The 16,116-nt window shown below is 38.4% G+C and overlaps 1 protein-coding gene across 4 annotated transcripts in view; it reads left to right on the top strand.

The window, feature by feature from the left end:
- POU2F1 (POU class 2 homeobox 1) overlaps positions 1-16,116 on the top strand; it is a 190,726-nt gene that overhangs the window by 160,656 nt on the left and 13,954 nt on the right. For all 4 annotated transcript variants that reach the window (XM_064594384.1, XM_064594383.1, XM_045877544.3 and 1 more), the window contains 3 exons: positions 1,615-1,720; positions 14,040-14,382; positions 15,055-15,143. In XM_064594384.1, coding sequence (XP_064450454.1) covers positions 1,615-1,720; positions 14,040-14,382; positions 15,055-15,143 — 538 coding nt within the window. The remainder of the gene's footprint in view (positions 1-1,614; positions 1,721-14,039; positions 14,383-15,054; positions 15,144-16,116) is intronic.

The raw sequence follows: 16,116 nt of genomic DNA, 5'->3' as shown, positions 1-16,116 counted from the left end.
GCAGGGAGCCTGCTTCTCCCCTGCTTGTGTTCTCTCTCTCTCTCTCTCTCTGACAAATAAATAAATAAAAACTAAAAAAAAAAGAAAAGTTTAAAAAAAAATAAATGTTATTAAAGTAATTAAATCTCATGTTGTCATTAAGCTAAGAACTTACTGATCTTTCTTTTTTAAAGTGAACAATTTTAATTCTTTCCTGTTTCATGGTGGCTCCATTATTCTCTTCTTTGATGTAGTTTATTAGGTTACTCTGTAACTGTGGGAGCAGATTTGCTAGATTCCAGTCACCTAAAAAAAAATCCTTAGTTGCTTTTTATTTGTGTTGGGTTTTTGGGTTTTTTGTTGTTGTTGTTTCATTTGTTTTGTTTTGTTTGTGGAGGGGGAGGAAGAGGGAGAGAATTCAAGCAGACTCCCCACTCAGCACAGATCTGATGCAGGGCTCAGTCTCACAACCCTGAGATCATGACCTGAGCCGAAATCAAGAGTCGAACGTTAACCGGCTAAGCCACCCAGGGGTCCCTATATTCATGTTGGGTTTTAAAGCCCAGTTTATTAAACTTACATGAGGAAGTGACAGTAAATTCCCAGATAACCTTTAGCTCTGAACTTGTATGAATTCAGCCATCTCACATCTTCACTCGCAAACATTATGTAGGACCATTCATTGATAACCTCATTGAGTAACTTCCACCCATTGCTTTGGAATAGTATTCTAGACTGAGGGGACATGCAGCGGTCATGTACTCCCTTGATCTTAAGAATGATGGCAAATGTGACTCTGTATTTCCAACCAGGATTCCACAGATGATAAGTTTGCATTTCTGATCTTCCCTTGTTAATTTGTTTTTATTGTATTTGAATATCATTCTATACTGGGATGCTTTTTAAACTAAAGTCATCGTTAAGAGCACGTACTGGTTGTTAAGGGAAGGCTGTGGTTGTTGAATGGTTGGGCTTTAATCATGAAGCTCATGACATAGTAGTTATGAAAAAGACAGTCATTAGATCCGGTTCTGTTTTATGTAGATGGCTATTTTGTGTTTGGGATTTATTTGTACTAAAAGGAAACAAAAAGTATTTCTTACAAAACTGTAGAAGTATTTTATGTTATTTCAAAAAGAAACTGTCAGCTCTTTAAAATTTTGCTTCGCATTCTTTCCATAATATCATTCATTAAAAACAAAAACAAGATAGTCATGTCCCCACATGACCAAAAATAAAAGCAATCCAAGAATCCCTGATTCTCTGATCCTATTGAATAGTTTTCTTGTGTAGATTAAATTGATAATTAGTATAATATTCCTTACTTACTTGGAGTATATCTTACTCAACAGCATTGAAATTTAGGAATGTTTTTTATTTCTTTTTAAAACCTGGGCAAAACCATTTCTCCTATCAGAGAAAAACCATCTTCTAATATTGCAGCCTTTGAACATACGTCTATTTTCTCAATTCTGAGATCAAAAGATGATTATAAAATTATTTCCTCTTAGCCCCTTTTAATTCTGTTGTATCTGGAATTTAAAATTTTTTATAGGGAAAATACATCTTCAGTATTGATTTGAATTTTTTGATTTTTTAAAAATGCTTTCGCATATTTTCATTTCTGACCTCTAGGTGGCAACCACGCCAAGCCTTGTGACGAGCAGTGCGGCCACGACCCTCACGGTCAATCCGGTCCTCCCGCTGAGCAGCGCTGCGGTGACCAACCTCTCTGTTACAGGTATGCAGCTGCTGGGCCATGCAGCTGGCCTGCAGACGGTAGGCCCATGACACGTCTCTCTGAGAACTGTGAATTAAATTGTGAATTAAGGCTCTAAACTAGAAATACGTATTGCTTTTTTTGAAAAGTCATATATGAAAACCTGAACTCCAAAAAACAGGCATAATTAATTTTGTCAGAAAGAATACTTTCACATAAAGGTTTTCTTATCTGTTTTGTTCTTTCCCACCTTACTCTTATCTTCTACATTGTTCCCAGACTTACCTTTCAAAACTCCCACCTTTTTTTCAAGTAACTCCTTAAAAACCTTCAGTGGCTACAGCTTTTTGTATTCAGGAAAGCATCCAAATTCATCATCAGTTCATAGAAGGTTATTAATCTGGATCTAATCTCCCACTAATCTTTTCTCCCTTCCATCCTCAACACGCAGGAAGATTCCATCCATGCCTTTGTAAACATCCCCACTGCACTTCTTTCCAATAGCAATGAAACTACCAGCACAGGCATCAATTCTTTCTAGAAATACTCTTTAGCTTTCCCAGGAAACTGTTCATCTCCACCTGCCTGTATTATAAATGATTATATTTGTATACTTTTGTCTTTTCCAATAGACTTCGCACATCTCAAAAGGTCTGAATATTCTTTTTGCAATCTCAGTGTCTAGTGCCTGACACATTCACTATAAAATGAATAATTTTTTTTTCCTTTGGCCTCCTTTAAAGTAGCACATTTCCCAATAGCACATTTAAAATAACTGTGTTGTCATCAGAAGTTTTTTAATGATATATGATGAATAAGGCATTCTGTAATTATTCACCAGGTTGATTATGTGCTAGTAAACCCTCGAGTGGATTTGTGGTATTTCACAGTCAAGCTTGAATTTAACCTAAAGTTGAGGAATTTGATTGTCTTCACTCATGTTTTCAGTTTGTATAACACTTCTTTGGTTCTGTGATCTAACTGAATGGCTTTATATAGTTATTAAATTTCTAAGTTGTTAGGAAATCTCATGATTTTGTTGATTTATTTAGAGTAGCACTCTTTTTTTTTTTTTTTTTTTTTTTTTAAGTAGGCTTAAAGTGGAGCCCAGTGCAGGGCTTGAACTCACTACCCTGAGATCAAGACCTGAGCTGAGATCAAGAGTCAGGTGCTTAACCAGTTGAGCCACCTAGGCACCCCTAGAATAGTGCTTTTCGACCTTTTTGGGTTTTAGAGCTCCTGAAAAATTTGATGAAAGCTTTAAATTTTCCCCTAACAAAATAGACATACCCACAATTTTTAGCAAAATATAAGGAGGTTCATAAAGGACAGCTCCCATCAGTCTCCACCTCACCGGGGACATTTTTGGATGCCTTAGGAGTAGAAATTGTAAGTTAAGAACCCCCGTGTTTGAGAGTGTATAGTATTTAGCACTTCGAGGTAGTACGCAAACTGTTGGTGGTTGGTTGCTGTTGTTTTGGGCACTAGAAAGTGAAAATCCGGCCTTTAAGGAACTCACCGTCCACCCTGCCTGCCATCATCTGTTAAATTATAAACTAAGCTTTTCCTTCCCAACAAATTATAAGTCATATTATATTAGGCCTAAAGATAACCATCTTTTGCAGAACAATTTCTTATAGTTCAAATAGAACTTAATAGAATGGGTAGCTTTGCAGATTTTCTAAAAATGTGGCAAAAATCTGAAACAGAAGGTAATTTTTAGGAGATACACATACTCAAAACTAGCTGAAAATTTTCAATCAGTTTTTGATGGTACTAATTGACCAGTGACATTTTCCGGAACTCAGTTGCTCAGCCCGTTTATGTGCATTTAATTATAACTGTTTTCTAAAATGTTGGTAACTGGGGTGCTTTGGTGGGTCAGACGGTTAAGCTCAGGGTTTTGTTTGTTTGTTTGTTTTAAAGATTTTATTTATTTATTTGACAGAGAGATAGCAAGAACAAGAACACAAGCAGGGGGAGTGGGAGAGGGAGAAGCAGGCTTCCCTCTGAGCAGGGAGCCCAATGCAGGACTCGATCCCAGGACCCTGGGATCATGACCTGAGCTGAAGGCAGACGCTTAACGACTGAGGCACCTAGGCGCCCCTCAGCTCAGGTCTTGATCTCAGAGTTGTGAGTTCAAGCCTCCCGTGGAGCCTACTTAAAAACAATAAAAATAAAAATTGAAGTGTTGGTAACTTTTTTGGAATGAATTTTTTCTTCGGTTCTTAAAAAAATTGAACATTATCAGAAACTCAAATAAGAAAAATAATCACAATGAGCTATTTTTATTTTGCCTTTAAGTCTTTTATATATATGTACAGTTCTAATAGTGTTTAGTGTGTCCCACTTTTTTTTTTACTTCTTATTTTATAAGTGTCATCCCCTGTTATAGTTTTCACATTTCTACTTTTGATTTGCCCTTATTGTATTAAATGGTTGTATCAGAATTTTGTAAACATTTCCATATAGTGCCATCATAGCTCAGTTTTACCTAGAATGACCAGCTTTTTCAGTTTGAGTCCTACAAATCTTACCTCCCAAGAAACCCCTCAGTCTCTGAACCACATAACTGGTCTTGCTTGTTCAATATGGTATCCTTCATGTCTAGCACACCACCTAGAATGTAAGATACTCAGTAACTAATTATTAAAGGAATGAAGTTTTCACTATTATAAATAATGCCATAATGAGGACCTTTGTACATACTTACTTCTTTTAATTCTTTATTTTTATGTAATTTCAGATTTACAGAAAAGTTAGAAGAATAGTTCAGAGAAATCCCACATCTCTTCCCTTAGATTCTCCAAATGAGAAAATCTTATGTATTTGATTTTCTCTCCTTTTTCTCTTTCTGTTTCCCTTTCTGTATATGTGATGTTTTTCTGAACAGTTTTCAGAGCAAGTTGTGGACATGCTACTTTATCCCTATGTCATTGTGTATTTTCTAAAAAACAAGAAATTACCACATATAGCCAGAATACAGTTATCAAAAATCAGAAAATTAACATTGACTCAGTCCTAATATCTAGTAAAAATTCACATTCATATTTTGCCAGATGTGCCAGTAATGTCTCTTATAGCAAAGAAAATCTTAAGAAAAAAAAAAAAGAAGAAGAAGAAGGTAGCGGGAGGGGAAGAATGAAGCGGGGGAAATCGGAGGGGTAGATGAACCATGAGAGATGATGGACTCTGAAAAACAAACTGAGGGTTCTAGAGGGGAGGGGGGTGGGAGGATGGGTTAGCCTGGTGGTGGGTATTGAGGAGGGCACATTCTGCATGGAGCACTGGGTGTTATGCACAATGAATCATGGAACACTTCATCTAAAACTAATGATGTAATGTATGGGGATTAACATAAGAAAAAAAAAATCTTAAATCATGCATTGCATTCAGTTGCTGTGTCTCTTTAGTTTTCTTAAATTGGGGACAATATGAGTCTTGCTTTGTATTTTAGGACATTGATTTTCTGAGGAATGTAGCTGTTTATTTTGTAGATGTGTTGTCTGACGTTTACTCATGATTAGATTCAGATTATGCACTTTGGGTAAGAAGACCACGGAAGTGCGTCGAGTCCTCCTTTGTGCTTGGTATGGACACACATGCTATTGATTAGTCCCACTACTGGTGGTATTAACTTTGATAATTTTATTAAGGTAGTATATGTCAGGGTTTTTCATTGTGTAGTTATTATTTTACTCTTCACAGCTCGTAAATGGGGAATTTGAGACTATACAGATATCCTGGGTTTTTGTTTTTTTTGTTTTTTTGTTTTTTTGGGGTTTTTTTCCAAACCTTTGCCCACTAGTGTCCATTGATGATTTTTGTATGGATCTATTATTATGATTCTCAAATAATTCTATCATTTCTTCTACATTCATTAGTTGCCTTTCAACTGTAAGGATGCACTTTTCCTTTTCCCCTATTTATCTGTCTATATTAGTATGGACTCAGACATTGTTTCTATATTCAGTAAGTTAGAATCCTACTATCACTTTTTATTTTAATGTTCAAATTATTCTTCATTTTGCCAGTGGGAGCCCCTTGGTGGTGGCTCCTGTGCTTTTTTGACATGTCCCTAACATTCTTTGAGTGCTTCCCTATTTTTTGGCACAAGATGTTCAACCTCATCTTAAAGTTTCTCTGCTCCAGGCCTGGAATCAGCCATTTTTTCAAGGATCCCTAGTTCTTTTTAGTGAGGAAAGGTATGTAGACACCAAGATCTAGATGCATTTATTGATACTGTGTTGTCATTAATGCTAGAACATCTCGATAGAAATATACATACATTAGTATGTGTGTTTGGATAGACACATGTAAATTTATTATTATTGCATATCTATATGCATTTTTCTTTATCTACTTTTATTAAAATCCATGAGTTCATACTGATACCTCCAATTCCAGCCCAGCACCCTGTAGTTTATTCTTTTCTATCCATACCTTTTTCCATATGTTAACTCCCTTCACAGTGACAATGAGCAACCTGGCTCCTATTATCAACAATATCGTTACTTAATTGCTCAATCTGTAGTGAAAACAAAGTGGTTTCAAAATTGCTAACCCATGGGGCGCCTGGGTGGCTCAGTTGGTTAAGCGACTGCCTTCGGCTCAGGTCATGATCCTGGAGTCCCGGGATTGAGTCCCGCATCGGGCTCCCTGCTCGGCGGGGAGTCTGCTTCTCTCTCTGACTCTTTCCCCTCTCATGCTCTCTGTCTCTCATTCTCTCTCTCTCAAATAAATAAATAAAATCTTTAAAAAAAAAAAAAAAATGCTTAAAAAAAAAAATTGCTAACCCATGCCTCTAAACAGAAAAGGCCTGCTAATTTGAGTTCCATGTTTGTTTAGAGTTCTTGTCTTTAACCTGAAGGCATAAAGTCCAAATTCTGTGTTCAGAAGTTGTTTGGATTAGTTATTTCTCTGTCCTCTTCAGTGTAGTTACATTATTCATTTGAAATTCAGTTGGTTTTGCTTGTATTCAGTATTATGTTCTTCCTCTCATCCTTGTGATTTTTTTTTTTTAAGTATATGAGATAATAGCGTATCATCAAACATTGGTTTCAAAAGTCAGGACTGTACAGAAAGTTCTCTTCAGAATAATGTCATTCCCTTCTATTGTAATTCTCTTTCTCTGACAACTCTAAGCTTGGAATATCCTCAGGGCTCTGTTGAGGTGAGTAATTCTCACTTCTCTCATAGTTATCTACTGTGTCCTTCTGGACTCAAGTTGGTTTCCCTACCACCAAATTTCAACCTCTTTCTCATTTCTGCAAGTCTATCAAAATCTCAAGTCCTCTGGCATCTGTCCCCAGAGCTCTTACTTCCTTTTTTCTTCACCATCATTTGGAATAGGATTTTAGAAATGGAAGAGGAAAAAACCACATCCTCAGTTTACCATCTTCTAAGAGAAATCTTGTCTTATTGACACAGTTGCTTTTATTTTCCAGTATTTAGCACAGTGCTTGGCACATTATAGCTCCCTGGTAAGCTTTCCTAGAATAGATATAAGAATGATCATGACTGTACTGCTCCAGAAAGATAATGTGTTCTGATGTGTCTCAAAGACAAAAATTTGACAGCCTTTAGTAATCTTGACTAAACATGCTCTGCCCCAGTCTTTTTCCCCAAAACATTGTTTCATAATGAACCATATGCAACCCCATACCCATTAGCAATCCCTCCCATTGACTCTTCACCCTACTCCTGGCTGGTCTACTCTGTCTCTATGGATATGCTTGTTTTGGACATTTCATACAAATAGAATAATAAATTATATGGTCTTTTGTGTCTGGCTTCTTCCATTTAGTATAACATTTTCCAAGGTTTATCCATCTTGCAGAATATATCAGTACTTCATTCCTTTTTTATGGTTGTATGATATTTAAAACACATTTTGTTCATCATGGACATTTGAGTTGCTTTCAGTTTTTGGCCATTTTGAATACTGATGCTATGAGCATTTGTGTGTAGGTTTTTATGTGGACATGTTTTCAGTTCTTTTGGGTATATACTTAAGAATGGAATTGGTGCATTATGTGGCATACTGGAGTATTATGAACAACTTTATGCCCCCAAAATAAGGCAATTTAGATGAAATGGATAAATTCTGAGAAAGACACAGATCATCCAAACTCACTCAAAAAAAGAAAACTTAAATAGACTTAAAGCAAGCAAAGTAAATGAATCATTAATGTAAAGCTTTTCCAAAAAGAAAAGCTTAGGTCCAGATGGCTTTAGCAGTGAATTATATCAGATACTAAAGAAGAAATAAAGTGAATCTTCAGCTGTCTCTTCCAGAAGGTAGAGGAAGGACAGCTCATTGTATGAAGCCCATATTACCTTGATACTAAAGCCAGACAAAGATACCACACATACACAAAAAAAATTATAGGCCCATATCCCTTATGAAGATACACACAGAAACACTCAGCAAATTTTAGCAAATCAAATCCAGTAACATACAGAAAAGATTATACATCACCACCAAGGGGGACTTATCCCAGGAATGTAAGGTTGGCTTAATAATAACTGAACATCAGGTAATGTAATACACCACAGCAATAGAAGAAAGGACCAGAACTGCAGGATCATCTCAGTAGATACAGGAAAAGCATTTGACAAAATCAACACCCATTCATAATAAAAACCTAGAATAGAAGAGAACTTCCTCACCAGATAAAGAACAAAGAGCATCTATTAAAAACCTACAGCTAACAGCATACTTCATGGTGAAAGACTGAATGCTTTCCCCCTAAAATTGGAACAAAGCAAGCTCTTGTAGACGAATTAACATTGTACTAGAGGTTATAGCCAATTAAAGGGGAAAAATGAAAAACATCCAATTTGAAAGGGGAGAAGTTAAACTCCTTATTTGCATTATTCTGTGTATATAAAAATCCCAAGGAATCCGCATAGCAACAAAACTACTAGGACTAATAAATGAATTTAGTGTTGTTGCAGGATACAAGGTCAACATATAAAAATCAATTGCGGGGGCACCTGGGTGGCTCAGATGGTTAAGCATCTGCCTTCGGCTCAGGTCATGATCCCAGGGTCCTGGGATCGAGCCCCATGTCAGGCTCCTGGCTCAGCGGGGAGCCTGCTTCTCCCTCTCCCTCTGCCTCTCCCCTTGCTCATGCTCTCTCTCTCTCTATCTCTGTGTCTCGAATGAATAAATAAAATCTTTAAAAAAAAAAAATCAATTGCATATATACTATCACTGAGCAGTCCAAAAATGAAATTACAAAAATAATTTTATTCACAATAGCTTCAAAAAGAATAAAATACTTAGAAATAAAAGAAGTGCAAGACTTACACAGTGAAAACTGCAGTTTGCTGAGAGAAATTAAAGAAAGTCTGAATAAATGGAGATATTCCATGTTCATGGTTTAGAAGACTCAGTATTTTTAAGATGACAGTATTCTCTGAATTGATCTATAGATTCAGTACAATTATAGTAAAAATTCTAGCAAATTTTTTGCAGTAATTATCATGATAAACTCATTCTAAAATATATATGGAAGGGACCCAGAATAGCCAAAACAATTTTGAAAAACAATGAAGTTGGAGGGCTTAAATACCCTGATTTCAGAGCATGGTGTAAAGCTATGTGATAAAAAGTATGCCGCCAGCATGAGGACAGACAATAGTTAACGGAACAGAATCGAGAGTCCGGAAAGACACCTTTAAACTTACGCTCTGTTGACTTTTGACAGAGGTACCAAGGCAATTCAGTAGCAAAAAGATACTCTTCACCAAATGGTTCTGAGACAATTGGATGTTCATATTCATGAAGATGAATTTAGAGCCTTTCCTGATACCATGCACAAAAACTAGGAAGGGATCAAAGGCCTAAATGTAAGAAATAAAATGTTCAGAAAACAAATAGAAAATCTTTATGATTTCGGGTTAGGCCAAGAGTTTGTAGATACAACACCAAACACAATCTATAGGAGAAAAAAAAAATGATAAATTGGAATTTATCAAAAGCAGAATCTTTTGTACTTCAGGAGACATTTTAAGAAAATGAAAAGACTCCCACAGACTTGGAGAAAACATTGTAAATCATATATCTGATAAAGGAACTGTGTCTAGAGCATATAAATAACTCTTACAATTAAATAGTAAAAATAGGGGCTCCTGGGTGGCTCAGTCGTTAAGCGTCTGCCTTCGGCTCAGGTGATGATCCCAGGATCCTGGGATCGAGCCCCGGGTCAGGCTCCCTGCTCGGTGGGAAGCCTGCTTCTCCCTCTCCCACTCCCCCTGCTTGTGTTCCTGCTCTCGCTGTGTCTCTCTCTGTCAAATAAATAAATAAAATCTTTAAAAAATAATAAGTAGTAAAAATATAAACAACCTCATTTTTAAAAGGGCAAAAGATTTTAATACACATAATGCCAAAGAACATAGAGAAATGACTAACAAGCACATGAAAAGATGCTCAACCTTATAACTCATTAGAGAATTGCAAATTAAAACCATATATATGATTTCATACTCACTATAATATGGCTATCATCAAAAAGACCAAAAATAATAATTGCTGGCCTGGAACCTCATGCATTGCTGGGGTAATGTAAAATGATACAGCCATTTTGGAAAAACATTTTGGCGGTGTCTTTAAAAGTTAAATGTAAATTTATCATTTTGGTAAGTCCCCAAGAGAAATGAGCGCATGCCCACACGAAAACCTTGGTACAGATGATCAAAGCAGCATTATTAATAATAACCAAATACTGGAAACAAGCCAATGCCCATCAACTGGTGAATCCATAAACACGATGTGGTTTACCCAGGCAGTGGAATACTTTCCAGCCAGAAAAAGGAGATATTGATTTGTGCTACAACATGGATAAACTTTGAAAACAGTATGCTAACTGAAAGAAGCCAGATGAGAAAGATCACAAATCGTATGATTGCATTTATGTCAAGTGTCCTGAAAAGGTAAATCTAGAGAGAAAAGTAGATGACGGAGGAGGGCTGTAGGTGGGAGAGGGGTGTGACTGCAAATAGGCACAAGGGATCTTTTCTGAGTGTGGTAGTGTCATAAATTGGGTGTAGTGAGTGATGATTGTACAACTTTGTAAATATATTAAAAACCATTAAATTTTACATTTAAATTGGGTGAATTTTATGACATAAATTATACCTCAAAAAAATGTATTTCCTAAAACAAAAGATGAGGCGGGAAGTGAAAGGATGTGCCAAACACTCTATATTCTTGCGTGTAACTTCCTGCTAACCTTCGAGATGGGTGATGGCATCTCATTTTGTTGTTGAGACATTGAAGCTCAGCAAACATCAGTTCTCTGATCAAAGTTGCCCAAGTAATTATGTTGACAAGAATATAAGGCATAAAATGTTGATTAAAATGTGATTCACTGGGGCGCCTGGGTGGCTCAGTCGTTAGGCGTCTTGCCTTCAGCTCAGGTCATGATCTCAGGGCCCTGGGATCGAGCCCCACATCGGGCTCCCTGCTCAGCGGGAAGCCTGCTTCTCCCTCTCCCACACCCCCTGCTTGTGTTCCCTCTCTTGCTGTGTTTCTCTCTATCAAATAAATAAAAAATCTTAAAAAAAAAAAAAAAGTAAATCACTAGGGTGCCTGGGTGGCTCAGTCAGTTGGGCGTCTTTTCTGCTTTCAGCTCAGGTCATGATCCCAGCATCCTGGGATCGAGTCCCACGTCAGGCTCCCTGCTCAGCAAGGAGTCTTCTCTTTCTCCTTCTGCCTGCCACTCCTCCTGCTTGTGCGCTTGCTCGCACTCTCTCTCAAATAAATAAATAAAACCTTTAAAAATAAAATGTGATTTACTAGCTAGGAGAATTTATTTGAAAATTGCTAGTGCTCACATGACCTAGTCTATTGAAAAATACCTAGAATGTGGTTGAAGGATGACAACCAGAAAAAACACCTGGGAGTGGTTTCTGGAGCCATCTCCTAACCCAGGTTCACTTTACTGCTGAGGATGACTGGGACTTTCTTTGTATACATAGGGGATTTTAGGAGAGTGACACTGAATGGTCTGTCCAAAAGTGGTAGTGGAGAGCGAAAAAAAGCCTATTTTAAGTAAGTCTTTGACCTCAAGATAAGGGGTTTTATGGAAATGGACAGTTTCAGAACTTCGAAAGGGAAGTAGTGCCCATAGATAAAATCAGGGTAGATAAGGTGAGAAATTAGGCAAGAAAAGATTGAAAGTACATTGAAATTTCTTAACAGTACAAGAGAAATGAGAAAAGACGTTTGTCTTTCTAGATAGAACGAGAGGCAGTTCTTACAGGTGTCAAAGTGGAAGTGTGAATCTGCCCAACACAGGACCCAGCACAGCATCAGGGGCTCAGAGATACAGAGTGATCAGGTAGATTTAGAACTGAAACAATAATGCAGCCGTGACTAATGATACCCACACAGGTGTAGTTGTACTTAGGGACAACAGCAATCAGGAGGGAATTTTATCTATTTTTGAGAAGGGAGAAAGAGGAGTAAGTGGTCCCTTTTTGATTAGCAGTAAGAAAGATATGTTCATGGGATTCACTTTGTGCAGCAGTCCGGGGGCAGGAAGAGTGGAGTCAGTACTGAAACAGATGATGTCTGATGTCCTCCCAGCTTCATGATGTGTGAAAGAAACACTTTCTTAGAGTGAAAATGAGAAGAGAATTGAATCCTAGATGTTCTTAGTATAGACCAAAATGTTCGAAAATAGATTTTAGGAGGACAAAACTGAATTTTTTAAGAGAGAGTCTTGTCTTCTTCAGCTTAGTGATAGATTTTATCACCAAAAAAGTGATCTCTTATGTAAGGTCTTTGTTCCAATGTGTTTATGGGTTTGAAATGTTTATTTTGATCAGTCTAGTTCTTCTGTAATGTACCAAGTCGTATTATACTGAAAATTTATAGATGCTTTTTGTCTTTTTGAGTTCTCTGTCCTGAGAAAATACCACTTAGGTTCTGCTTTATATGTATATATGGTTGATGATACCCTAGAACATAGTGAGTTTCAGTAAATTAAGTTCCAGCTGGTGTAGGCAGCCTGCGTTTGCGATATGGGGCGTTGACTGAGAACTGACAGGAGGGCCGCTACCATACTGCCTTCTGTAAATAGCGTCAGAACTACGGCTCCCGGGGACAGCTGAATTCTGCTTTATGGCAGGTGCTCTGTCCTCTGACTGCCTTATGAGTCGTTTCTACTTTGGCAAAGACACTACATTCTTTTCGTCACGCTAACCTCTAGACCTGTGCCGGCCACTGTGTGGCAGGTACTAGCCACCTGTGCTTTTTAAGCACGTATAACGGGGCTGGTTCAAAGTGAGATGTGCTGTAAGTGTAAACTATACACCATTTTCAAAGACTTAGTATGAAAAAAAATACGTTTTTGAGACTGATTGCATGTTAAAATGATAATATTGTGGAAATAATTTAACCTATTTCTTTTTAATATTTTCAGTAGGACCACTAGAAAATTTTAAATCACGTATTTATTATGTTTCTGTTGAACAACATTGATCTCGAACATTAAATAATTCCAGTGAATGTGTTTTAGTTTTCAGCAATGATATTTATGTCAATTAGTTGTTTGTAAACAAACGTTTGTTGTTCTCCTTACAACAAAAAGTTTAGCATCTTCTTGTTTTTTTAAGGTCTCTCAAATAACAATTTCCTAGAGCTTCATTTTTTTCATGCTTTTATGAGATTCATAATATCCTTGTCTGTTATTGTTTCCATGAATAAGAAAATGTTTACAATAGGCTTTTTGAGAGCTGATTTTCATTACTGAATGACTACTTAAATTTTTCAATGCAAAGAAGGCATCTAGACATAGGCCCATAGTTATTTTTGTACTATTTCTGCAGATGTTATTATTGACATGTTAACTTTAGAGAAATATGTAACTTTTAGTTTTTCTTACCTTCGTTGTTTGTGTTGATTTTTCTATAGAGACTACTAAAATTTCTGATTGAAAATGCTTTTCAGAAGCAAGGATTGTTTTGCTTTATGTTTCTTCCCCAGACCAGTTGTATTCCATAGTTACAGCATCTGTGATTCTTTCTTTTATTTTTTGAGTAGGAAACTGGAAATAGAAATCTGTGTTCTCTGTTTCTTCCCTGGCTGCTTTATTGCGCTTGCCTCTTAAAGCAGGGTTCATGGTTTGGGTTCTAAAATGTTCATTTCCATAGGATTGCTAAACTAGGTTAATAGAAGGACACATGTAGGGGTTATTGGATGGTAGATGACTTCGTCACCATTGAGTTGAGAGTGTGGCTGAACAAAGCCACGGTTCCGGTAGAGACACCACCCCACCCCCCACCCCCCCCCACCGAAGGTCACGTTCTCCTCTGGTTCTCCTCTCAGGCACCACAGACAGCACGTCCAGCAACACTGCCACGGTCATTTCCACGGCGCCGCCAGCTTCCTCAGCCGTCACCTCCCCCTCGCTGAGTCCCTCCCCGTCTGCCTCAGCCTCCACCTCCGAGGCATCTGGTGCCAGTGAGACCAGCACAACACAGACCACCTCCACTTTGTCCTCTCCTCTTGGGACCAGCCAGGTGATGGTGACAGCGTCAGGCTTGCAGACAGCAGCGGCCGCCGCCCTCCAAGGGGCTGCACAGCTGCCGGCGAACGCCGGTCTCGCCGCCATGGCCGCCGCCGCGGGACTGAGCCCAGGCCTGATGGCGCCCTCGCAGTTCGCAGCTGGGTAAGGAGCCTCTCACCCTGGTCACCTGAGCAGCAGCTAGGAGCCCTCCCTGGAGCCACTCGTCGGGGACACTTGACCACCCTCTTAAGTGCCCCCTCCCCCCGAAAAAACTCTCTTTAAAGCCGTCATCCGTTTGGCACAGGTGGCTCTGGGGTAGCGCCGGGGCCTTGGTCACAGCTGGACTCTCACTGCTATTTCCCGATGAAGACGCAGAGCTGATCTGCCTGAGTTGTGGGGCCAGGAAGACAGCCCAGAATTCTCCATTTAAACTCTCTCAGCTGTCTGCTCTCTAGTTCTCAGACACAGACAAGAGAGAGAGTAGTTAGATCCCCAGTTTTATATTATCAAACATACCAGGATTACTTTGTAAATACATTCCCTTCTCTGGCATTCTTTTGTTTTGTTTTGGAAAAAAAGAGAATGACGTAATTCAAAGAAGAGTCAACATGACCGTGCAGGTTTTAGGTTCTGTGTGGATCATACCCTTATTTTGCTTTGCACAAGTAAGCATCAAAGAAAGCAGTAAGAAACCTTATTCTCATAAGGAGAATAACAAATAGTTCCTTATACTGCCCCAGCCGTCTTTGCCTTTTTCTTGTCCTTTTGGGTATATTGTCAAACTCACAGATGTGCCTACCTTGTAACAAAGTGACTGCTCTTTTGGACTTGCAGAGGTGCCTTACTCAGTCTCAATCCAGGGACCCTGGGCGGTGCCCTCAGCCCAGCTCTCATGAGCAACAGTACACTGGCAACTATTCAAGGTCAGTAGAACTTTTCCCCTTGCTTAGCTCTTTTTTTTTTTTCTTTTTAATGAGGGAAGTTTGCTTTGCTAGAGGTGAAGATGATGGGGAGAGAGAGTTGAATTGATAATGCTGACTAACTTGAGGACCGAGAAAATGTCCTTGTAAAAAAGCTTTCTAGAAGCAGTATAGGTGTTCGTTTGTAAGAACAGGAAATATGCTTAGTTTGTAGTATGGTAAAAAAACCAGGACTCTATGCTGATACTTACCTCCTGTGAATAGACATGGAGGCAGAATTTCCCCCTGATAAATTTACCTAAGTAGACATCCGAGACCCATCTCCAGGTAAACTTGACCAAGAAAAACTTGCCAGTCCCTATCCCCACCCCTAAGAGAGACATAGATGAGAAGGTCCCGTAATGAGTAACCTTGAAGCACGTTAGGCAGACCTCAGGAGCACTTTTCATTGTTAGGTTCTGCCCTTTATGTATCCCCATCAGTATAGAACATACTCTCTTGGACTGTCTCTTTTCCAAGCCCCAGATGGGTCTCTTTCGTCTTTAGCATGCTGTCCAGTCTAAATCCACTCATTCCATGTAGGGAAGGGTTTGCCTTGTTCGGCTTGTGAGCTTTGTGTCTAAAGATGCTATGTTACGTGACTCAGGAAGACAATTTGAGACATCACTATATTAATCAGAGAATTTTTTTTCTTAAAATTTAAATGGTTTGTACTTATATGAGAGTTCCTAGAGCCAAAAATAAGCTGTTAGCCAACCTCAGCTAAGATGAATGTTTCATGAATGATAATCTCTACAGTATACTATAGAGAATATGAGTTACAAATCTAAGACATGACTTAGATTACTCTTTCTAGGGTTCCTGGACCCAATTCCAACATGTCCTCCCCACCCAACACCAACCAATTCTTGCATACCAGCAGGGTGTCTGAGAGTTCAAATTAATTCTGATCCTGTCTACCTAGAGATAGCATCAG

The sequence above is a fragment of the Mirounga angustirostris genome, unplaced genomic scaffold (genome assembly GCF_029215605.1).
Source record: "Mirounga angustirostris isolate CCGP_5_RB_7025 unplaced genomic scaffold, mMirAng1.0.hap1 SCAF_6, whole genome shotgun sequence".
Taxonomy (NCBI): Eukaryota; Metazoa; Chordata; class Mammalia; order Carnivora; family Phocidae; genus Mirounga; species Mirounga angustirostris.
This window is presented reverse-complemented; position numbering and strand designations above follow the sequence as displayed.